This window comes from Blennius ocellaris (genome assembly GCF_963422515.1).
Source record: "Blennius ocellaris genome assembly, chromosome: 14".
Classification (NCBI taxonomy): Eukaryota; Metazoa; Chordata; class Actinopteri; order Blenniiformes; family Blenniidae; genus Blennius; species Blennius ocellaris.
The window spans coordinates 15,421,224-15,445,156 of record NC_137663.1 but is presented as its reverse complement, the minus strand read 5'-3'; the positions used below and the strand labels follow the sequence as shown (position 1 = coordinate 15,445,156).

The 23,933-nt window shown below is 40.6% G+C and overlaps 2 protein-coding genes across 3 annotated transcripts; one reads left to right on the top strand and one right to left on the bottom strand.

Moving 5' to 3' along the window:
* The first annotated feature begins 912 nt into the window (after nucleotides 1-912).
* On the top strand, nucleotides 913-11,283 carry brd8a (bromodomain containing 8a). 2 transcript variants are annotated; one of them, XM_080508246.1, is made up of 20 exons: nucleotides 913-1,238; nucleotides 1,652-1,748; nucleotides 3,325-3,394; nucleotides 3,514-3,563; nucleotides 3,690-3,812; nucleotides 3,943-4,023; nucleotides 4,118-4,182; nucleotides 4,778-4,920; nucleotides 5,207-5,398; nucleotides 5,530-5,611; nucleotides 5,703-5,852; nucleotides 6,108-6,268; nucleotides 6,490-6,931; nucleotides 7,055-7,098; nucleotides 7,238-7,494; nucleotides 7,652-7,744; nucleotides 8,951-9,019; nucleotides 9,133-9,415; nucleotides 10,324-10,368; nucleotides 10,613-11,283. In XM_080508246.1, the coding sequence occupies exons 1-20, from the start codon at nucleotides 1,220-1,222 to the stop codon at nucleotides 10,670-10,672; spliced, it is 2,526 nt and encodes an 841-aa protein (XP_080364372.1). In that variant the 5' UTR covers nucleotides 913-1,219; the 3' UTR covers nucleotides 10,673-11,283. The 2 variants fall into 2 exon arrangements, with proteins under 2 accessions (XP_080364372.1, XP_080364373.1); XM_080508247.1 differs by lacking the exon at nucleotides 10,324-10,368.
* A 1,259-nt stretch (nucleotides 11,284-12,542) lies between these two features.
* On the bottom strand, nucleotides 12,543-21,450 carry dnajc18 (DnaJ (Hsp40) homolog, subfamily C, member 18). Its single transcript, XM_080509231.1, has 8 exons — nucleotides 21,007-21,450; nucleotides 19,584-19,752; nucleotides 19,044-19,189; nucleotides 16,919-17,128; nucleotides 16,693-16,805; nucleotides 16,275-16,384; nucleotides 15,970-16,142; nucleotides 12,543-15,012 (listed from the first exon to the last, which is right to left on the bottom strand). Exons 1-8 carry the CDS (start codon nucleotides 21,131-21,133, stop codon nucleotides 14,888-14,890), a joined length of 1,173 nt encoding a protein of 390 aa, XP_080365357.1. The 5' UTR covers nucleotides 21,134-21,450; the 3' UTR covers nucleotides 12,543-14,887.
* Between the last annotated feature and the right edge of the window lie 2,483 nt (nucleotides 21,451-23,933).

Sequence of the window (23,933 nt, the reverse complement as noted above, 5' to 3'; positions counted from 1 at the left end):
ACACACAGAGAGACAGACAGTCACACACATCTATGGACGATCCGAATTTACCAAAAATTCATACCTCAAATTCATGTTTTTGAACAGTGAGAAGAAAAAACAGGTACCTTGGGGGGCAAATAAGGAAAGAGAACATGCAAACACCACACAGAAAGTACCTCAAGCTCAGACTCGTATCAGGGATGTTAGGAGGGCCACAGCCCTGCACGGTTCCAATGTTTCTGGAAAGCTTCATGACACATTCTTTAAAGCAGGAAAAACATTCAAAACATGCACTGTGGCCCTTTTCTGGGACTTGGGATTGCAATCCTGTGCATGTTAGAGCCAGGAATGATGATCAATCTTGTTGTGGACACCAGTGTAAGCCACTGCACCACCATGCCGCCAGCTGGATTTCTCTGTGGGACCTTTTGTGGGACCGTATGTATCTGCAAATACAAACAATAATGTAATAGTCACAGAAATATCTGCATGAGATGCAACAAACGAAACAAATACAGATAGAGTGTATTTTTTGACTCTTTTAGTGGGCATGGGCTTTTTATTCTTAGTATATCCAAACTATGTCATGTAATCGATGAAAGCAAAAAAAATATTTGTTTTTGTTTTTGAGCGTTTTATCTGTAAACTATGTGACATCCAGATGAAAAGAGGAGTTCAGTTTGTATGAGACAAAAGACAGTCAGTTAGCCACGTTGTGGAGACTGAGCAGCCTCTAGGGTCGTATCATCATCATCATCATCATCATCATCATCATCATCATCATCATCATCATCATCATCATCATCAACACCACTGTGGTGGGCGTGTACCATCAGTCCGCTGCTAGCTGCTCTAACAAATACTGCTTGTGACTAGAGAAAGCTGCAAAAAAAAAAAAAAAAAATCCCTCATCTGGGTTGCCGGGCGGAATTAAATAGTTTTGCATGTGTGTGTGTGTTAAAACACAAGTCTGAGCTAGCTAGTTAATCCTGTAAATCAGCCCAGTGTGTGTGACTCCAGCGTGCTAGCTCATGTGAAGAAGAAGAAGAAGAAGAAGAACAAGAAGAGAAGAAGAAGAACAAGAAGAAGAAGAAGAAGGAAAAAACCTCAGCCTCCACCTCCATAACACCCATTTATGTCCATAACCGTATGGGGCAGCGTTCCCGGACGTCGCCGCCGCCGTTGATCGCCGTGTTTCTGCCCGCCGAGATGTCTGGGATGTCGGGATGACAGGAAGATGGCAAACGGGGTTGGAAGTGAGTAACCGTCGGCTCGCGGCGAGGTGTCATGCCATGCTACCCGCTAGCGGAGCCTGTCTGTGGCGTACCGTGGATGCTGCCGCCCGCGAACTTCCCCCAGCTCCCCGCAGGGTTCAGCCCGCGAGGGTTAATGACTGCCATCGCCGGTTGACGGGTTTATTTACACTCAAGACGATAATAAAGGATGTGCTCTTTGTGTGCGTGCTGCTGCTGCTGCACAGTGTGCATGCATACTGCTGCTGGCATGGTGGGCAACCCGGGCATAACATGGCATTGAATTGCACCCCCCCTCCACAAGATCCACAGTTAAAATGTTGCTGTATTGTCTCGTGCTTGCAGAAAATGCATGCAAATTGCTTTGTTTTTAAACGTGGTTGTATGTGTGCATCATGCTTTGTTCACATCTGCAGAGCACAAGCTGCTTGTCATTGGACCAACAGAGCCATGGTCAGTGAAGGAGAAGCTGTGTTTGGCCACATCTGTCATGAAGAGTGGAGACCAGAACTGGTAATGTACTCTCTAAAACTAGATCCGATCTTCCCTGTGGTTCACTTGGTAGACATCCAATCCAATCTCCCTGGAGAGAGACACTAAACCTCAAGTTGCTCCCATTGGAGGTCAAGCCCCTTCCATATTGTTGTCATCATTGAGGTGTTAGTGTGTGAATAAGCGTGATGAACAGCATGAAAATCCCACAGATATACACCATGCACATGCTTTCAAAATTCAGTAAAGTCTTGGTTTTACAGGTGATTTTACAGTAAGTAGAGGATTATACTTGTAATTGCTCTGCAATTTCTGTATAACTAAAATAATTCTCTCAGAGAAAAATCATCACATATATGCATGCTGAGTTAAAAAGCTTAAGTACAGACATGCTGTGAGTTAGTTCCAAGAAATATTGTATACTCTCAGTCACAATTTGGCGCCATAGTAGTGGAAATTTGATGGTGGCAGTTGCCCATCTCTGGCATACAACAGTTTATTTGTAGTTTAAAACGAGCCAAGTGAAGATACGTACCAGTACATTCCAGTTTTAAATGCTCCATTTTGGTTGGACGACATTTCAGTTGACATTTTGTGATTTTGAATAAAAAGTAACACAGAAGGCACATGGATAAAAAAAAATTTTTTATCCATCCAACGCTCCTTTTTATTGAGAGTAGTTCTGTAGAAAATGAGGCTTAAACACATGCACAACCAATTTCATAAACATGTTATTATCATACCTCAAAGTGTTTTTGCTTTCTGTATGTTTGACATTTCATGAATATTCATATTCACCTTTTGCTTAAATAGTATAACATGAATGAGATTTCAAATTACCAAAAAAGCCAATGTGAACAGAAACCCAAACTATACCTATGAACAAGTTAGCAAATAAATATTACCTTCCTGCTTTGTCTCTGACCAATGTGGTGAACGTAGTCTGTTGAAGCACAGGAAGAGATTTTGATAAATGCATTCTTCCTCTTGTAAGTGAAAGCCACTGCTTTGTTTGTAGTGTACCTCAGAGAAGTTGAACGCCTGGCTGCTGTAGTTTCCTCTCACAAATGCCTGCATGTCAGAGTAAGCTGTAGTTACACAGTAACCTTCTGGTTGTTCATCTTTTTGTAACAAAAAAACCTCTTCACACCAGTTTGTGTATTTAACAACCGAACCAACGCATCAAGCTGCAGCAATGTAGGACAGATCTGTCAACTCTTCGTCTGAAGCTGAAACTATCAACAAAACATGTCCTCCTCTGCAAAGGGCAGAGGCCCAGCCATGCTGGAGTAACCTTTTCCACGCATTTTGGGTTTTACAGCTTTGTACCTTTTAAAGCAAAGGTGCCATTGTCCTTTTTTTAAACCGGAAATATATCGATATACTGTTTTAAATTTTCTGTTTTGGCGTATTTTTTACTGTGATTAGTGACTCAACGACAAAGTAAAGTGAATTTGAAATTTAAGCTGAAGGACCATAGACTTGGAGTAACGGTGTTGAACCTGTCATCAGTGGGGTTCGAGTCAGGCTTACTCCATTAACCCCAAAAACACCACTGCCCCTTTTCTAATGCCTCCAAATGTCTTCATCCCATCAGGGTTTCTGTCAGTCGAGCCATCAAACCCTTTGCAGAACCTGGACGACCACCTGACTGGTTCTCTCAAAAGGTATGAACAAGTCTGAGACCACAAGTCACATGTTATGTCGTTTGAATGCAAGTTTGACAACGCTTTCTTTTTTCTTTTGTCAACTCACTTGCTCTGGCTCCTTGTTTGCATTTTCACAGCACTGTGCCTCCAAGTACTCAGAGCTCCTGGAAACAACAGAAGCTCCAAAGTGAGCACGCGAGTGACTTTTTAACCTGCTGTTTTAGTTATTGAGCAGCTTGTATCCCTTCTCCACTGTTGATGTCAGTCAGTGGCAGGTGTCAGGAGAATAATGTGGTGATCTCTTTACCCTCAGACGGAAGCGCGGTGAGAAAGGTGAAGTGGTGGAGACAGTGGAGGACGTGATAGTGCGCAGGCTGACGGCGGAGAGAATCGAACAACTTAAGAAGTTGATTAAGGAAACACAGGAGAACCACAGGTGCTGCAGTATAACATTAAAATGCAAAAGCATTAAAACAACATCACATGACCTTTAAAAAAACAAACAAACAAAAATAATTAGTGTCTTTTAATCTGAGAGATCCTCCGATGTGATTATGGTTTTATAGGAAGTTGAAGAAAGAGGCAACACTCATTCAAGCAGGACATCGGGACTCTAAACTGGAAGAGTTGTGGGATGAAATTTTGCAGTAAGAATGCAAAATACTTTATGCCTGTTTCTAGATTTCCTGCTTCTGGCCCCCTCAAAATTAAAAGAATACATATGTTTTCTGTGTTTATAAGGAAGAAGAAAAATGAAGAGGAGGAAGCAGAGTTGAGGAGAAAAAACACAGATGCTGCTTATCAGGGTATCTCCTTACAAATTATGTGCTTTTGGTAATATAAAATGCTGTTTGAATTAATAAATTGTGTGATCATGATCTTTTTCTAGCCTGCTGTTGACGTAATTTTTCAACCTGAAGTTTTGCAGGTGTTAAAGGTTTTCATCAATCCACTAGTTTTCACACTGTATGCCATCCCTGCTTCAACCAGGATTCAAATCTCAGTTTCCTTTACTTGAAATCAAGGAAAATTGAATATTCTAACTGTAAACTTGATGAATATTCACTCGGAAATGGACCATTTCATGCTTCAACATTGGTTTATTGTCACTGTTGGAATCAAGATGGTCACTTTATCCTTCCAGTTGTGATACATGTGCAAATCAAACTGTACACTCACTTCACTGCAGATAGAAACACTGAGTCTGCCATGAAGTGAGCAGACAATTGGAGGATTTGACCCAGCGTTGGTTCGTGATAGGCAGCAGGGAATCACCAGAATGAGTCACATCCATCATAGACCATCTGTCCCATCAATAGATTCGAGCAAAAAGGAAGTAAGCCACCTGCTTTTGTGTGACTGATAAGAAACTCCACCCTGTGCCGCTCCTCCCTTCTTCAGCCAGACAGGTAGCAAAGAACACACCTAAACGGATGCCCAGTGTCTCCTTGCATTCGCCCTCAGGCTGCAGCTCCCCGAGTCAGGACTTCTCGCCAGGTGACCCACTCGAGTGCTTGACACAGGATCCTGCGTCCGCAAAAAATGTAAGTTACCGAAGCTTCAAACGTCTACTTTTCATGGGACATTAAAAATGGTGTGACACTTATAACATGTCCCTCAAGAGAACTACAGTACAGTCATGATTTATTTTCTTTCTTTAAGCATCATAAGAGTTTAGATTTACTAAAGTAGCAAGCATGTGCTATGCTATTTTGAAGATTATGAAAGAGTAGCGTATGATTTGTGACGATTTTCAGTTGCTAACAGATCAATGAAAGCGTCAACACGTTCCGGCTGTAGCATTGTGTGCTTCCCTCTGTCTGGCTCCAGGCTTCAGGGACAACCAGGTTAATGACATTTGCAGAGCCCGCCGCATCTGGCGGGGAAGATGTCGGGCTCGGCTCACTTCTGGACGACCCCACTCAGAAGAAGCTCCTCAGTCAGAAAGCCACACCACCGCCCTCTCCACTCCTCTCAGAGCTGCTGAAGAAGGGCAACATCTTGGCCACAAATTCCAGACTGGTACGTGGAGCCGATCATTGTGCCGTGATCAGTTATTTCAGACTTTTTTTTGAGCCCGGCTTGCAAAACGATTGAATTGCAAAAATGCTGACATTGAAGATGTGACACGTGTTGATGAATCTGTTCGTCAGATAGGAGATGGTGAGTTGTCCATTAGTGCAGGAGCACTTGAGCAGCTGGCTCCACCTGTCCAGCCTCACTCTCAGGCATCAGGTACGTGCATTGTTAATGAAAAATAACACTTTGAGCAACTTTGAATCTGTGAGCTGGTAGTTCACTCTGCGACATGTGCGCCGCGACACAGGTGCCCCCATGCTGTCCCGTCTCCTGGAGGCGGGTCCCAGCCAGTTTTCATCACCGCTGGGCTTCATGGTCAGTGCAGACTCTGCCTCCACCGTTCCCCTTTCTGCCACCACTCCTGGCCCAGGTGACTCTGCTGTCTCAGCACATACAGGTCTGTACTTCCAGTCTCCTCATAGCACACTTGGCAGCATAGGAATTCCACGTCATTCCCTCAGTTTGTGTGTCTTCTTATCGATTTGAGCTCAGACTGTAATCTGCACCGATTTCACACAAATTCCTCATTCCATTTTTTGTGATGCGAAATGATACGAGTAGGCCTGAAGAGGGAAGCCGAACTCTGAAATGTTTTCGCCTTCAAACAAATGGCATTAAATAAGTTTACAGCTGTTGTTGCTCTGTTGTGCAGGGGTGGATGGGATGGGGCCGTCTGTGGCCGCTGGAAGTCTGCCTGTTTCCACGCAAGATAAAGTCTCTGAGCTCATGGAGGATGATGTGACTGTGTCCTACATGGGAGATGAGCTGGATCTGAAGACAGTGGGGGACATTATCGCCATTATTGAAGACAAGGTTCAAATGACCAAAATAGCGTTCTAGATTTATGCTAATTTCCTGAGAGCAAATATGTGCAAACTGAAACCCCTTGTGGTTCTTTGAAAATGACAGCATTTTCATAATGGTTGTTGGGTGAGATCAGTCAGTTTACATGTCAACATCATTATGGAGATTCTGGGCTATCACGAGTTTGCCTGAAGATATAGAGTGTTGTTTTTTTTTTTCTGTTTGTGCAGGCAGATGAGGCTGCAGAGGCTTTGGATGCAGCTGCAGTTGAGGCTGCTCTGTCCCTTTGTGAAGAGAATGGCCATGCTCTGTCTGGTGCCTGGGATGCCGGGCCTTTCCGGCCTCACGAGTCTCACTCCACAGTGCCCACAGGGGCTCCACAGTCCTCAGCCCTGGAGGGGAGGACAGAGGCTTCCCTCTCCTCCCTCTGCAACACTCAAGATAACTGTCTTGCAACATTTCCCATTGGACTGAGGAGGCTCCCTTCCACTTCCTCACCCTCATGCAACTCAAAGGGTTTGAAGCAGTGTGACACTGAAGCGCCTTCACAGTCACAGGCAATGAAAGAGACTGGAGGGGCGATGCACCCGAAATCGCGCCTTTCAATGGATGTCTCCATAAAGTGTGAAAACGAAAAGTGGGGACGGGAAAAACCTGAAAAACCCCACAAAGGTATGCACATGCATGCTTGAATCTTGGTAATAACTTGCTTCATACATTACATGCAGTTGCCACACAAGTATGCATTTTGCATAACCATTTCATTCTTACTATTCATCTTTACTATCTTGGCAGACTCAGTATTAGAAGATAGCCCACTGACAGAAAGGCATCCCAAGGTATAGCACCCAACGAGGTCAAAGCGAACATAATGCTCGTGATTGCTGTACTGAAATGCAGAGTGCGTAGCTCGCACCGTGTCCCTGCACTCTCTGCTTTGTTTGAATCCCTCCGCGTTTGCGTTCTCCGTCGTTGCAGAAAACAAAAGCAGAGGGTCGAAATGGTGACGAGGACAGAGAGAATGCCTCGGGGACTAAAGTGGGCCATGGGGTTAACGGGCCAGAAGGAGAAGAAGACGGCGACGGGGTAGAGGAGTTCCTATCGGAGCCGGATGGGGAGCTCGAACCTGCAGCCAGCGAGAGTGAAGATGGATACAGCCTCCACACGGCCTCCTCTTCACTGCAGCTCCACACTACAGCAGACTCCATTGCCAGCAGCCCGGCTTCATCACAGTTGTGAGTAGAGCACATTCTGGCCCTCAGATGTACGAGATGGAGATGGCTGCCAATGTGTAATTATATTGAATTTTTCAGTGCAGTGCTGCAGGTTCTGCTTATATGCACAGTGATTGCATTGCCTGTGGTTTCCTGCTTAATCACCGTCTCTGTGCAGTTCGGTTTGCAGTGAGGACCTGGAAGCCCTTCAGGCTCAGAAGATCTGGAAGAAAGCCATTATGCTCGTGTGGCGTGCAGCAGCCAATCACAGGTCAGGTCATGACTAATAACAGTATGGACTGCTTCACACATTCAAGCGTGCCTGTGCGCGTGCAAGCCAACCCGTTTCTCAACATATTGCACTCACAGGTGTTTTTATATGTAAATAGTTTTCTTGGTCCCATCATTTCTCTGAGCCTTCACACATTAAATGAACTCGCCATGCATGAGGAAGAATAGCGAGAGGTCAACCTCTTACAGGTTTAAGATTCGGTTTCCTGAGATGCAACATTAAGTAGAATATTCTCCATCTGCCACACACACACATTTTCAAAAACATAAAAACTAATGGCTCCAAGGAAGTTTTAAACTAAGAACTTGCCAATAAAGAGCCTCAAATATACTCATAAATCAACGTATATATCCTCGTAAGGAGGAAGACCACATCAGGTAGTTTTTAATAAGTTTTATTATATTAATTACTATAATACTATTTTACTTATTTATTTTTCCAGCAAAGGAGCTGCTATGAATTTGTTATAAATTCAAAATCAAAATAATCGTTCGCAAAAGTTGCTTAATTTATTTGTGAACTTGCTGGTGTGTAAATCACTTGATGATATGGCTGCATTTCTTTTTTTGTGTGTGCGCCATTCAAATTTTTTGACTTTTTAAAAAAATGTTTTATACAAATACAGCAAAAAATACCAAAGCAACAACAAAAACAACATGAGGACATGACACCAACTCTCAAGTAGGGGAGCTAAATGGGTTATATGTACATGAGTTAAAACTGAGATGGAAAATGTGGACACTAAGGAGTCTAGACCAGAACTTAGATTCTAATGAAAGCCTTCCATTTTTGTGCATGCCAAAAATTCTCACAGTGATTAAGTCCATAATTGCCTTTGAGTAAACTAAGATGCATTATCAACTGTTGCATCCAGACATGAACTGTTTTCCAATGATTAACCAAACAAGCTATAATAAAATAAAATGTTACTTTTGTGACATTTGAGCTTTGTCCCCGACTGAAATTGGCTCAGGAGACATCAGAATTTGCTGCCTCAACCCAGTTGATTAAAACCTCAAAAATTCAAAACTAATCCAGCACCATCAGATCACATTCAACATGCATAAAGGTTAATTCATAAATTTGACCCGACACTCTTCTGTCCACCTATGTTTCTTTTTTTTTTTTGTTTACTATGTTCTAAAGAATTATTACCATAACAGCTTTTATGTGGACTTGTTGCAGGTATGCAAATGTATTCCTTCAGCCAGTTACAGAAGAAATCGCACCAGGATACCACAGTATTGTGCACAGGTATCCAAGTACACCGATCATATGCCATGGTTCTATATACCGATTGTGCTTCGTAAGTTTTACAGGAACAACTTGAGATAACAAGGGCCTCTTTATGTCCTCCACTCCCACAGGCCCATGGACCTCGCCACTATAAAAAAGAACATTGAGACCGGTTTGATACGGACCACCGCTGAGTTCCAGAGGGACATCATGCTGATGTTTCAGAACGCCGTCATGTACAACAGCCTGGATCATGACGTGTACCACATGGCTCTGGAGATGCAGCGTGACGTTCTGGAGCAGCTCCAGCAGTTTCTTGCCACCCAGCTTATCATGGAGACATCAGAATCTGGCATCAGCGCCAAGAGCCTGAGGGGCCGAGAGAGCACGCGCAAACAGGACTCTACTGATAAGGTGCTTTACTAGAGTGTTTGACAAAAGCAGGGAGTACAGAAGAAGGGACAAGTTGAGGAGAAAACAGGCTGACAGAGGTAGAAAAAAAAAAAACCCTGATGAATCAAGTATATGTGCTGGTCATTTTTCCAAAGACTTGATCTCATATTGATTTATTTTTAGTGGGCCACTCGTATTAAAAAAAAAATTACCATCAAATCTCCATGTAGATTTCGACCATAGTCACTCAATCTCAGTACGAAAACAAACAAGCTTTTGATGTTGATGTAATGTCCTCAAATACAGGAATGAAAACGCATTTTCTCAACAGCTACTTTACGCTGATGATTTAACTTTGACAAAACAAAATAAACCTGATTCAATCTGATTTTTGTACTCGGTGTGTAAACTCTTTGGTGAATAAAGACAACTGCAGTGAGCCAGCTAGTGTTACAGAGTTGTTTTTTCATGTTTGTTGCCTTTTTATGTCACCTAAGTGCCCTTAATGACAAAAGATTCTCAGTTGTAGAAAGTTTGGAGCGTTTACTAGTGATATTTCATAGCACACCAAAAAAATCAACTGAAACCAGGACTGGAGTGGATGGGAGGAGGCGAGTGTTTAAATTTTGGAAGGTGCCTTGGGAATGATTAATTAGAGATTATCTGGCTGTAGTACTGTATGCAGGTTTCTAAGGTAAACATGATCGTAATGTTCCTTACAAAATGTCTGATGTGGACAAAGAGGGCAACCAAGAGGTAAAAGTCAATATTATTGCAATGTCTCTAGTTTTATGTGTATGAGCAGTGTTTATTTTAAAGCTTGTTTCAATCTTTCCTTCTGTTGAACTTATTGTGTCTTTGTTTTCCACTGTTAAATTTCTATTCACTTTTGAGTCCGAGCTCTGATGTGCATCAATTTCCTCTTCCAGGATACTGTGTCCATGTCTTCTCCTGCTTTCCTCCTTTCACTTTTTGTGAGTACCCTTTATATAACATTGGAAACTTTCCTGTCATCTCTTTCTCCTGAATTCAATACCAAAACCTGCAGTTTAACCTATTTAAACAAAGAAGCTCATTTTAGATGGTACTTGAATTTGAAAGTACATTTTATGATTAATGAGCACAATTGACTTGCTAAGTAAAAAGTTGTTGGCTCAGTCACACTTTTTGTGGGGGGGGATTAAAGTAATCAGTTGTTTTCCTCTGCTTTGACTGTAGGATGGAGGCACCAGGGGGCGCCGTAGTGCCATAGAAGCTGACCTCAAGATGAAGAAGTGATGTCTAGCCAAGATAAAGCGAAAAGACTGATTTCAGTCTTTCTCAATCTGAATTATGTGCAGTGTTACCTTTACTTGCACTCTAGATTAAATGGGTAGACTTGGATGTAGAGATGCTGGTTCCTTCAAAGATGTGGATGACATACCACATAATCCCAGATTACAAAGGGGCATTTTGAAAGACTAGGTCAAACCTCTCATAAATGTAACTGCAGATCACTCAGATGTCACTCACGGTGAAGTTCATCAGAATGCATAAACAAGTATTGGAGTGACTTCTGGCCAACAAGCAAGCTGCTGCTAATTTCAATGAGCATCTGGTTGAACTGCAGAGTTGTGTTGCTTAAATTTGTGATATATACAGTACATATATAAAATCAGAGGCCAAAGAGTTTGGTGAACCTACGGTGGCTATTTGTGAAAGATACAAAGTGTGACTTGTCAAAGAAAACCATACTGACTTCAAGTAGTAACATTTCCAGTGCTGATATGAAATTCCCCATTTTGAAACTTAATTTCCGATCTATTCAGACCATTTTCTGGATTTGATTGCATTGTTTGTGATGGATTGTTTTCCTCTCCACTCCACTTCCTGTGAAACGGTATATGCATATCCCCCTTCATTTGCTGTGCTTTTGAGGAAATACATCATATTTTAAATTGTTTTGTGGACTCTAAAGTGTCAAAAAAAAAAAAGAATAAAAAAAAAAACTGTTCAAATCCTTCTATGGTATATTTGACTTTGCTCAGAATGTTGAGACAACAGGACAGAACTTCCAGTGGGGAGGTGAACCAGTCCTTTAATGTCCTTTAAGTATAAATCTCTTATTTGTCTCCTGAGTGAGTTAAAGGAGGGCGCATACGTCGGTCTTCTCCAATAACAAAGTACCACACCATCTTTCATTAATGTGTCCCACCTGGAACAATGAAGGAGTTTGCTTGTGTACAACCACTTTTATTTAATTCTATCGTTTAGACTTGTTCCTGCCGAACATGCTTATATGTTGCATTTCTGTTCAAATAAGTTTTTGTTTTGTAAAAAAACAAACAAAAAAAAACATGTTGACATCTCAGACGCTGACAAATGTAAAATAAAAAAGGCCCAAGACTAACTGAGAGGATTTTCTGTAGATTTCAGACAAAGAAATCCCGCACACTTTCATAAAGGCCCTAGTTTAATTCCTTCAATGTTCTATCTTTACTGTCATAAAGCTTTTACATGAATTGACGTCCCTCTAACAATCATTAGTTCACATATGATAAAAACTAGGGCTGCAAAACTGCTCAATAAATTACGAAATATATATAAGAAAAGAAAAGTAGACGACACTTGGTTTTCGAATAAGTGTTTGTGAGAAACTCCAGCTTTGTGCAGTTCGTGCCAGACTCTCACAAACTCGGGTTATGTAGAAAACATCTGTTTCCTCCAGATCTCCCACATCGATGTTGAATAGACTTTAAAGTCTGGTCTTTAGCATCAAGCTTTGTTTCAAGTTTAAGGTCAGCTTCAGTTTAATGTCCTCATCATCAAAGTTACATCTCAAAGCTCCAGTTTCAAGCAATTCTTGACTTTCCTTCCTTTTTATCCTTACAGAAGTTGGAATTGTGAAACAGCGTACAAATACTTTTGTGAAAACATTGATTGAACTTCTTTTCCAAAGTTTAAAGTACAGAAACAAGAGGTGAAAATTGTATTTTTCACTTTATTAATTTACAACACCTTTCTTTGAAAGTTTTCTGTGAATTTAGGATATGTACATACGATAGTTACTGTAAATCATCAGTCAGCTCTCATACACAGCAATGACATAGAATAATTATTCATTCATTGTCCATTGAAAAGGACTGCTGATGTAACACTATGAATTTGAGGTAACTTTTTGGGAAGGACTTCCGTTTTCAAAACGGGCGCAAGGTGACGAGCTGTTTAGTCATTATTGATATAACTTGATCTAAATTAAATTTGTCACTTTCAACAGCTTCAGTGTAATTAACCCTCAGCTGCTCTAATCTTTTCACTGTAACTGAAGTTGAAACAGGGAACCAACCAGTTTGAAGGACATGAGGAGGAGAAACGACAGTTGTGTGTGTTCAAATTGAGAGTCCAAGTGAATTCAAGGGAAGTACCATACGGTGCATGTAAAAACACGTTTACCATTTTTGACGTGTGTCATATTCTGTTTTAAGTTGAGAGAGACAAAGTTCTAAGAACTGCTTGCTTCAACAGAAAGACGCAGTTTTCTGACCCTCCTATCAGTCTCACATAGAGCCATGCGAGTGTGACCTGGACCTTTCCGTGAGCACACCCAGCCTTCAGTCAATCCAACATAAACACCACAGCTGAACGAACCACACAGACGAAGTACGTACTCTTGTTACGCCTTTAATTTGTTTGTTTTTTGTATTATTTGGCTGAAAGCTTAATTCTGCAGTGTTACTCATGTACTTCCACACCGACTTGATACCAAAACCTGACTTCTGTGCGTCACAGTAGAGGATTTACACGTTTGTGACTGAACCAGTGTGGACCTGAATATTTTCATCGATTAACATTTTATAGTGTCAGTAGCCATGAGAATGCAAACAACAAAAGAACTAAGAAAACATACTCTCACTAGGACGCATGCAACAGTGACAACATGGAACACGGGAGTAAATGAGAACTTAAAAGTGCTTGAGATGAACCTGAATATTTCACAAATAAAGAGAACAGCTAAGGCAGTTTGGCAGTCTTAGTGCACAGCAACAGGTACTCGTGTCAGTATGGGTTTGCCATGACCTAACCTTTCTCCACGAAGCCACGACTGTGGCTCCAAGCTGTGGAAGAACGACGTTTACACCCACAGGTAGTTAACAGATAGTTACAGGTAAGTTTAGATTTTCAAAACATGTTCCTTTTTTTTTTTCTTCTTCTTTTTTTTTTAATAAAAGACCAATAGAAATTAGTAGTCCCAAGATTTACAAAGCAGGATAGATCAGAAGTAGAAATCAACTTTGTGGAAGAAGAAAATAATAAGGTTGTGCATTAATAGTCAATGAGTTAAATTATTAAAGACAATATTGCATGCCACCACAACCGAAAACATACCCGCTCACTGTTGAGCTTCCTGTATTTGAGGGAACATTGTGGAAGGTGGTTTTAGGTTGAATCGACCTTGTTCGTAATAAATACAATTCTAGTTAAAGAAAAATGGCAACAACACTACATTATAGGGTTTAGGGTGTAAGAACGAATGACCTATGTCGCAAAGGTTGCAGACCAACTCAAAATCACTCACAACTTGAAACTCCACCGAAACCTTTAAAGTCCTCTAACAGTTAAACATTTTACTACATAGGTGGAGGTTTCATTTGAAGGTAACGAAGCATCCATTCAGTTGACAGTTGTCTAATGACAACAAAACAAGTAAATAAAACATTTAGTTTGTGCGAATGAGTTCTTCTTTTAACCGTCACATTGTTCTGCCACTGAAACACTTGTTCCTGAATGGCAGAAGCTAAACGACTGAAGCGAGCAGCAGTGCAGCGAGCTGGAGGCTCGCATGTGAGAGACAATTTACTTAATTCTGGCAAGTATAACCACTTATTTTAAGAGCAAAACTCAGACAATTGCGTTTCCCTTTCATAGCCGGAGTGTCAGAGGGCAGATTGCCTGATTTGTCTATTTGAATCAATTCACAGTATTATTCTGTCAGATTTGTCCAACGACTACAGTATTAATCAGGTCACTGTACCTCATTACTTTCTAAAGAAAATGAATGATTATCGATTACTTAATAAATACACTTGAAATGTCAGCAGGGAGTCTGAACAAAAAAAAAAAACCAGATGAACTACAAATCTTCAACAGATAAAACATGTATGTGTGAACATACAACAGCCTTGTTAACCCCAAAGGGAGACCCTATATGTCGCGCCATTTCTATAAGAAAGTTTAAAGGCTCGGAGACATCATATGCACTGCCACAGTGAGTTTGCACTTAAAGTTGCTGCCACCTCAGCCAGCGTCGGCAGCTAACGTGCAACTCCCGCGTCTACCATCAAAGAGGAGAGAAGGCACATTGTTTCCAGTGGAACGAGCTCCCACAGACTGCACTGTACCCAAACACATTTCTTTAACAAAGTGGCCGGATTGGATAAATTACACACTTCACTATAATGCGTCACTGGAAAAGTCTGTAAAGAAACCCCTCTTCCTCCTCTTCCACGTCTGTCCTCACTTGACTCTCTGGCGCCCGACCAATCGGTGCAGTTTCTCGCAGTTGTCCAGCCTCATCGACTCGGCCTTCTGCTTCAGCCGCTCGTCTCGGTACAGTTGGCCAAGGTTCGCCAAATCCGACTCTGCAAATGACGAAAGGACAGAAAAAAGGATATATGTCACATGTTAAGTGTTTTTGAAAGGCTTCGCCTTGTGGAGAAAAAGCTGGACATTGAGGAAAGACTTTTAGCCACTTGTTTCCAGCTGAGATGATTAGTCTTGTCCTCACATTGATAACACACACACTGGCTCTTTCATGAATTCCAATTCATCCATGCAGCCCTTCTCATAGGTTGATAAAATATGAAATACTTACCAGAGGATTGACTGTAATAATTAGACAAAACAAGGAATCATAAGCAAACAATAACTACAATAGTAACAAAAACGCACAACAGGTGTCCTAATATAAGTATTGAAACTGAGAGACAATTTTTAAAAATACCTTCATGAAGATAAATGAGGTGAAACATTAAAATGATATTGTGTGTATTCAATCACCACATCCTGAACCAATAGAGCAGCTCTGGGCTAACGTGGAAAAAAAGTTTAGCATCATGACGGTACAGCAGATAAATGTGCCAGACAATTTCAACTAATTCTCTCAGAAATGTTTAGTAAACCTCTGCAACAAATAATAAAGGCAAACTGATAGCCAAATAATGTTGCTTGTAAGTGTAAACATTAAGATGGATTGTGAGTCAGACGAGTGACTCTAAAACATTGCATCAGTAAGTGTTGGAACAGAGTGGTAAGAGGGAAACAAAAAACATAAAAGAACGTTATTCAATAAAGTTTTAACAATACAGACAAAAGAAAAAAGTCTCAATGTAAAGTGGTTTACAAAACATCTTGAAGGTCGGGATAACTTGCTGGGAATCACTCTGCTGGAGGGTGAATTAAGTTATTTCCTGGAAATGTTTCCAATTCTCCAAGTGATCAAGTGAATACAATGTGAAAGCTTTCACATAAATCTAATTTCAATTAAATTCGCTATACTGAAACACTCGTCATCCATTTGAAACAAGTCGTCCTCTTACTTTGCTGCTTCTCCTTCCAGCAGCTGCCCTGCAGGTGTTCGATGTAGTCACTTTCGATGGTTTTCTCCAGCTCGTCCAGAGCAGCTCCGTGGTACTCTTTCTCAAAACTTTTGTCGACATAGTACGGGACGCCCATGTGTTGCGTTTCCCTGGACACCACCAGCCCCATGGCCCTGAAACCGATAGAGAAAACACCCAATGCATTCAGAAGCGGGGTGTGTATGTGTGTGTGTGTGTAACACGATGGGGGCTCTGGGATCTGTTCAAATGTCACGGTGGTGAAGTTGATGGTTTTGAGGACTCACGGCTTATAGAAGAGACTGTAGGGCGGGTTAGTGGCCATCATCTGAGTAAACACTGATATGAGGATTAGCACCAGCACTGGGAGAAGCTGCAGAAGCGCTGTGAAGGTGTTCTGTGGGAAGATGAAATCGGCACAGATTACAAAGCGCGCAGCACTGTATGCAGGCTGCAGTCATCACACAGCATCGCACTGTAGAGTCTTTGATGTTAACCACCATCTTCAAAAGGAAGGGATATGCAGTGTATGAGCAGAAGCATCTAGCTGAGAGCTGCTGCGTCTGTATTAAAACCGCATGTCTGCTCTTCAGTGTGGCTCTTCGCTTCATGTTAATGATGCAAGTGAAGCTTCAGCTCTACAAGAAGAGGAACACCTATTTCTGGGATTGTTAACAGGGCTTTTTCCTCCAGTGAGTCACTGACCTGACTCTGGTTTTCCTCCACCACCTCTTCACGCCTTTCATATGCACGTCGGCGGCGAGGCTGATAGAACTGAGAGTAGGAGGCTCCTTGGTTGGTGTACACGTGAATATTTCCTGTAGAGAATCACAAATCAAATCAGTCCAAATGAAGAGCAGGCCCTAAATCTAACACCACCGCTCGTCAATCTAACATTAAATGGTAAACGTGCAGCGACGCGTCATCCTACCTGTGGGAAACCTTCCTCCGAAGAAAATGTTAAAGAGTTCCTCGGGGGAAATGTCAGCCTCAAAGTCTCTATGGAAACTTCGATAGTGTCCATGGTGGCGACTGTGGGCGGAGTGCTGCGGTGCATTAAGAGTTGCAGACTGATCTCCATATTGGTCGTACTGCTGTCTCTTCTCTGGGTTGCTCAGCACCGCGTATGCATTGCCTATTGCTGTTGGCAGAGAGGGAAAGGAATTTAGCGTCTGGAATATTTCTTTTGCAAATATCGCACGGCGATTGAATCAGGCCAACTGGGCCACATCGTATGCGTCGGAAGAGGTCTCATCTGTTATCCAATTGGCTTCATCAGTTCATGCTGCTCAATACACCAGGCTGGCTCAGGTGCTTCCCTTCTTTTTCTTTTGTCCGATCTGAGCTCCCTACCATTTAGTTTACAAGAAAGAGAATATGCATGGACATGTCTTTGAAAATACCGATATTAAAGAGGATCAGTTCTACTTTGAGGTTTCCTATATTGGCCCTCTTGAGGATTTCTTTCTCTGCGTTCATTCCATCATATCCACGGTGAACTTTAACGTCACACACTGGGAGGAGTCGACTGACTCGGTTCACTGGTCAAGGGTCCCACAGTGGTGACCTGTCAGCTGTGGGATACCAATATGTGTATAAAAAGTATTACAAAAACATTGAAAGAGAATGGGTTGTTTTTTGTATTAATGTCTACACTCATACACAACTTATAATCCACAAAGCTTTTAGGTACTTATTAAACATTGATGCTGATAGATATGGATACCAGTTAATAAATCGATCTGATCTTTCTTATTTCCATGGCTTACAAACTAAGATTATAAGGAAAAAGAAGAATAACACTGGGAATATTAGAGTTGACAATGAGAACATTGCTTTATATGGTTGCTTTAATATACCCAAGGGGCCAAAGTGCCATATACAAAATAAATAACAACAATATTAATTCAAATATGCAGCACACAAAGAGAATGAACACGTTAAACAGTGTTAAAACATGAGAAGAGGTGGTTTAAACACTAGTTTATAATATTGGAAATTTTAACTTGCATACTGTGTTGGGTTTTTTTACCCTCTCATTTGAACCTATATACACCACAGCACGAAGAGCTATGTGTCCTGTTCCTCTCAGTTTAGAACTGAACAGTACTGTCTCTTGTGATCTCGCCTTTCATCAACTGTAATAAATTTAATCTTGTGATGAGTTTCCCATCCAAACATGTGGCATCATAGTTGATTTATTTGTTTAATGGAGACTGATTTCTGTAATCTGTTCACTACGGCTTAGTTAGAAACCAAAAGAAGACGGCACTTGAGTCTCCAACATTCAAATTACGGATTATCTAAGAACAAAACTGTAAGAATTGTCTTATTTTATTTCTATTTATTCTATGTAGAACATTGCTTCAAGGAATTTCCCTCTGGAATTAATAAAGTATTTCTATTGCTGATCACAATGCATTAAGGTCTGTAAACACAGGCTCTGATTTCGCCCTGACATGCCACTCGCATCTGTTATCTACAGTGGATCTTTGACTTCTTTGATCGGCAGATAAACATTTGAAACTGGGATGATTCCCTTGTAAAATGAGCGGCATGAAAATCAGCAATATATTTTATGCGTGTCCATACTATAAGCAGGTGCTGAGTGTATTTAGTCGGCCTTCTCTGGGTTACTGCAGCTGCATGTATCTGCTGACTGTGTTGGTAAATGAGCCGGGTTACGTCGGCTGACTTTCCAGTGTTTTCACGCACCTCTCCTTTTCACTTCACAGGGTACTTTTGTCACTTACTGCTCCCCTCCTGAGGGAGCTCAGTCTGCAAAATCCTGCCATAAATTAATACAAATAGCCCAACAGACTTTCCAAACTTGTTTAAAACTGCATCAACGAGCTGACCAAGCTCAAAGCTGCAGAAGATTGTTTACACGAGATAAAACCAGTAGGAGGTTGCTGTTCTTGAAGTGACTTTGACCTCTGACTTTGCCTTGAGCAAAACTTTGCTTGCTTGTCATAATGCAATAGTAGATGTCAAATATACAAGACGTTATTGTTACATCAAGTGTAACACCCACCCCTTCTCTACAAATATCCTACCTTTGAAAGCATCTGTGGCTCCTGGAGCAAAGTTTTTATCAGGGTGAAACTTCAGGGCCAACTTCCTATATGCCTTCTTCAAATCTTCATCGGTGGCATTTTTCTGAACACCAAGAATTTCATAGAAGTCCTTGCAATTCTTTATCCTGCAAGAACAAAGAATGTTTACCTACAAGCATACATTTCAGAGAGGTTCTTTCCCGTTCCTGTTTCTTTCAAAGCAAAACTATGTACTGAACAAAACTTTAGTTTCTTCAGCCATTCAATTGTATATCGAGTAACCTTTAAGGCCTCTTTAAGTACATCTACAACTTAAAATGCAGATTGGTTAAACTTGTTCTTGTTTTGACTGTTTAAAATATGAAATAGAATATAGAACTGTAATGCATCTCAGATTTGATAGTGTATCAATAACAAATTAACTTTCCACTCTAAAACAGGTGAAACTGCTGCAATTGCATGATAAAGAAAAACAAGAGTGGATGTTTTACTACAACGCATTTTCAAAATGTGGTTTGGGACGACAGAGTTGCTGTGCACCTGAGGACACCCTGCCGCTGGTCCTCAGTGTAGCTCTTCTTCTCATCGCCACTTGCATTGCTTGTTTCTTGGTGTCTAATGTCCTCATCCCTCCATCCTGCTGGTGGTTGGACGTGGTTCGTTTCCGGAGCAGCATTCCCTCCATTTCGTAGGATAGCATCTATCAGAACTATAAACAACAGCGTCCACTCAGCTGACAATAGCAGAACCCTCCAAAAAAAACAATTTCATAGAATAAAATGTGACAAAAATATGGATAGTTTGTCTTTTGAATGCTTTTCATTAAGCAGCTTATGCTAAAACGATGATTGTTTTATATTATCTATACAGTATGTATGAGCAGTGACTTCAGGGGCTAAAGTCTGGTTTAAATCCTCCCGTCTCATTCTGCAAACTCACAACAAACATGTTTATGTTGAGATCGGGACTCTGTGGGAACATTATCTTCAAGCTGGATGCAGTTCTTGAACACTATCTGTATGTAAATGGATGTTTCCCTGTATTTTAGATATTTGTGTGTGTGTGATTTTCCTCCCATAGTACAAAAACATGCATTTGCAGTCAAAAATGATGCTAAAACTGCCTACATGTGTGAATGTGTGTAGTCGTCTTTCATCTGTGTTTATCTTGTTTTGGACTGGTGATATTTCCAGGATTATTATGCCCATTGCAAGATAAAATAGATAAAGTGGTGTAGAAATGATAGATAGATGGACAGAACAACTGTGAGGACTGTTTATATAGGTTTATGATTAGTTTGTGGCAGGTTTGTAGATAAGTAACTTGGACAATCATTGTCTGAGTCATAGATGAGCCATGCTCTGTGTTCTGTAAAGGGACATTTTTCTGGCTGTATGTTTGTGTTTTGTTCTGCTGAAAAATAAATATGGACTCAATCAGTTACCTGCCTGCCTGTTAATACATGATTGATAAGAAGCATTGTATTAAACCTGCCTGAAACTTTTACACAGTACTGCATTTACTCATCGTTGCTAATGTGCAGAACATAATACAGAATAATATGCATTAAGATGGTCCATGGTGCGTTCAGGTGCTTCATGCATGTCATAAACGAGGTGGGAAACAGCTGACAGCTTAATTACTCTGTCGGAAAATAAACACACAACGTACAAAGGGAGGAAAGAATGCAAGAGAAACAGCCAGATTTTAGCACAGCGCTGCCTGGCAGTCTGTGGTTCCGACAGTGAACTGCAAGGGGAAATGGAGCCCCAAATTGTAACGGTCAGACCAGATATAAGAGTAAAACAGCTAAATGGCTAATTCAGTATCCGTATATCAGAGCGATTCCCTGCATCAGTCCAGCGGGCTGAAAACACGTTTCAATAAGTTGGCACAAGTTAGCCAGTCGACCTGAGTTAGCTCGTCGTACTGTCACTGCAGAATGTGCGTCAGCTAATTTTACCTCTGGCCCGGGTGCTGGGGTAAATATTCTGCGCCTCATACAGCAGCTGCAGCGCCCGATCTTTCCGTCCTGACCGTAAACACAGCTTGGCCTTCTCTATCAGCCGGTCTGCCTCGTCTTTGTCCATTTCGGCGATGTGGTGTCGGGGTCTCTGGAGGTCTGTCCCTGTGCACCGTGATTCAATATCATGTGTCCAAAAAAAAAAAAGAGCGACCTAACGTCAGGTAGCCACCGAGATTAGCTTCGGTTACCGACAGCTGTGTGCGTAACGTTAGCTGGGCGCAAGCCCGCAGTTCACTCAGAGTCCGCGGCGCTGTCCGGTCAGCGGGCGATGGCGGCGGCGGCGGCTGTCAAGCTGCAGGCAGGCCCGGAACATTATTTAACGTGAAGCAGATCATTTGATTCAAAGTTTAAAGGGCAACCGTGTTGAGTTAAAGTGGTATTTCTTTCATTCCTGTAATGGACAGGAGCTTGAGACGAGTCCACTGACGTCACATCCGGTTTTATCAGCGATTAAATCTCGTCAGGCAACTAAAAAAAAAAAAAAACCTGGACTATAAAAAAACCATCAGTTTATTTGGCTGAATATTTGTCAATTTAGGTATTTACCCTTTCAACAGGTGCATCTGATTGCGATGCAGTTACAGCCTGTTTGGGGAAAAAATAAAGTACATAGACTGGTTTATGGTTACTTTCGTACTTTTCGTCACCAAAAATTGCGTGACCAACGAAATTGAGTGACAGTGAACAACGAAGTTGGCCGAGAAGGTTATGTTTTCATCTGCGTGTATTTATTTATTGGTTTGTATGTATGTATGTATGCATGTATGTATGTATGTATGTACGTGTACGTATGTATGTGTTTTACCAACTTTTCCCCCAAAAACTATTCACCCGATTTGCATGAAATTTTCAGAGATGATTTGTCATCATCCAAGGACCAATTGATGGACCGTTAACAGCTAGCCCTTTCTGAATAAATCCCCCAATAAACTGAGAACAAAAATGCCCATTCATCTCTTTTTATCTAATCAAACTAAACTTCCTCTGAAATTTTCTAGTAATAATAGCACTAATACATCTCCCAGAAAGCCTTGCAACCTCTCCATAACCTGGTAGCTGAGCCATTCCTCTGCGTGTATTTATTTATTTCTTGATTTGTGTGTATGTGTTTTTCCATTTTCGCAAGAACTACTCTCCCAAATTGCATGAAATTTTCACAGATGATTTTTGATCATCTGAGGACCAAATGATTAGATTCTGGGACGTTAATGGCTTACAGTTTCCAAATAATAATTTTTTCCTTATCCGAATTGCAGAAATTAATATTATATTGCTGCAAAGTCTTCCTTTTACAACTTCAAAAGGAATTCTTGTTTGCAGCCCAAATATAAAGTTAATTGAAGTTCAAGCTGAGTTCATCATCCACACATTTCTCCCCATCCTGATGCTAAGAAACTCACATATTTTTTAAGCTGTTTACTTTTCTTTGCTTCAGCCTCAAGATTTTCAGTCGGATCCAGCCAAGCAATGAGTTTTGTTTTTTAAATCAACCAAAGTTCACAGTGTATATGCTGGATATTTATTTGTTAATAACCACTCAGATAGGAACTGTGCCTCACACATTTGTTCATGCATATTTTATTCAAGAGTAAAAAAATGTGATTTGTCCCATAGGGCATGCTTACAATGTGTGTATTATTCAGGAAGTCAAATGCCAAAAACATATTTCCATCGATAATAAAAAAAAATTGTTGCAAGATAGAATCCATTATAGTTGTTGAAATATGCATGTAGACCATACAAGAACCAGAAACAAAGGAAGGAAAATAACCATAAGCTAAACTGTAACAATAATAATATCAGCAGTAAATATAACCAGAGTACAATGTTTCCTGTTAAATGTGTGACACATGATTTTCTTTGTGTCCAATTTCATTTACATCTGAAAACCATGCTATCATGCTTTGGCAGCCTGAAAGTTGCTTTTCACTGAGATTATATTCATTCACACTATTGAACATTTTTCTGTACATCAGTACAACAGAAAAAAAGTTAACACAAGGCTTCACACCTCAATGGGAATCTCTGCATACAATAAATAAATATAAAATTAAAAGCAGTGGTAATAAATAACAGAATGAAAAAAAAGGACTGAAACAGTCAAAGGAAGCCTATTTATAAAAATTTAAAAAACAAGACAAATCAAACTACAAATTGAATTAAAAAATAAATTAATTTAAGTTTACTATTTGAAACACAACTATCACAATTATAATCTCACATAACAATTAGGAACTTGACTGCATGCATTGATGCGTTCCATACCATAGATGCTGTGTTAAAAATCACTTTTTGTCCATTCTTAATTCAGATACCTTTATCATTTATTAGAAAGATGGATTATAAAGTAGAAAAAATATCCATGTATGAAAGAAAATTCTAGAAATTTATAGTATGTGTCACTTGTGGTTGGGCTTCACTGATATCCACCATCCCAAATTATATGTTTTTGAAATAAAATAACGAATATGATTTTTTTTTTCTTCATTTGTTTCGATTTTAAAAAGAGTCCTGAAATGCAAAATGACAGTATACTATCCTGGTGAAGTGGGTGTTGTGACAGTTTAACACAAAATTAGGACAAAGGATTTGATTTCGTTTAGTTCACAGTGTGGGTGCACCTGCAGCGAAGGTTTTTCTCAGCTCGTCTCTGGATTCTGTTCTTCTGGAAAATTTAACTTATGCTTTTTTATAAGAAGGGATGATTGATTCACACTGCATTTTTGAAATATCTAAGGTACATCTGAGACAGATAAAAAAAAAATTTTTAAATTAAACATATGTATTCTGAAAGGTAGCATGATTACAAGTTATAAGTAATTTCAAATAAAATTCCAAGATGAATATGAGTTAAATTCTCTGTC

Excerpts from the sequence above, each read along its gene's own strand:
- dnajc18 (XM_080509231.1), bottom strand. The coding sequence starts at position 21,133 with ATGGACAAAGACGAGGCAGACCGGCTGATAGAGAAGGCCAAGCTGTGT. Across the intron at positions 16,806-16,918 it reads CGGAGGAAGGTTTCCCACAG|GAAATATTCACGTGTACACC; the intron begins GTAGGATGACGC and ends GATTCTCTACAG. Across the intron at positions 16,385-16,692 it reads TGGAGGAAAACCAGAGTCAG|AACACCTTCACAGCGCTTCT; the intron begins GTCAGTGACTCA and ends ATCTTCCCACAG.
- brd8a (XM_080508246.1), top strand. Across the intron at positions 3,813-3,942 it reads GAAACACAGGAGAACCACAG|GAAGTTGAAGAAAGAGGCAA; the intron begins GTGCTGCAGTAT and ends ATGGTTTTATAG. Across the intron at positions 7,099-7,237 it reads TGACAGAAAGGCATCCCAAG|AAAACAAAAGCAGAGGGTCG; the intron begins GTATAGCACCCA and ends CCGTCGTTGCAG.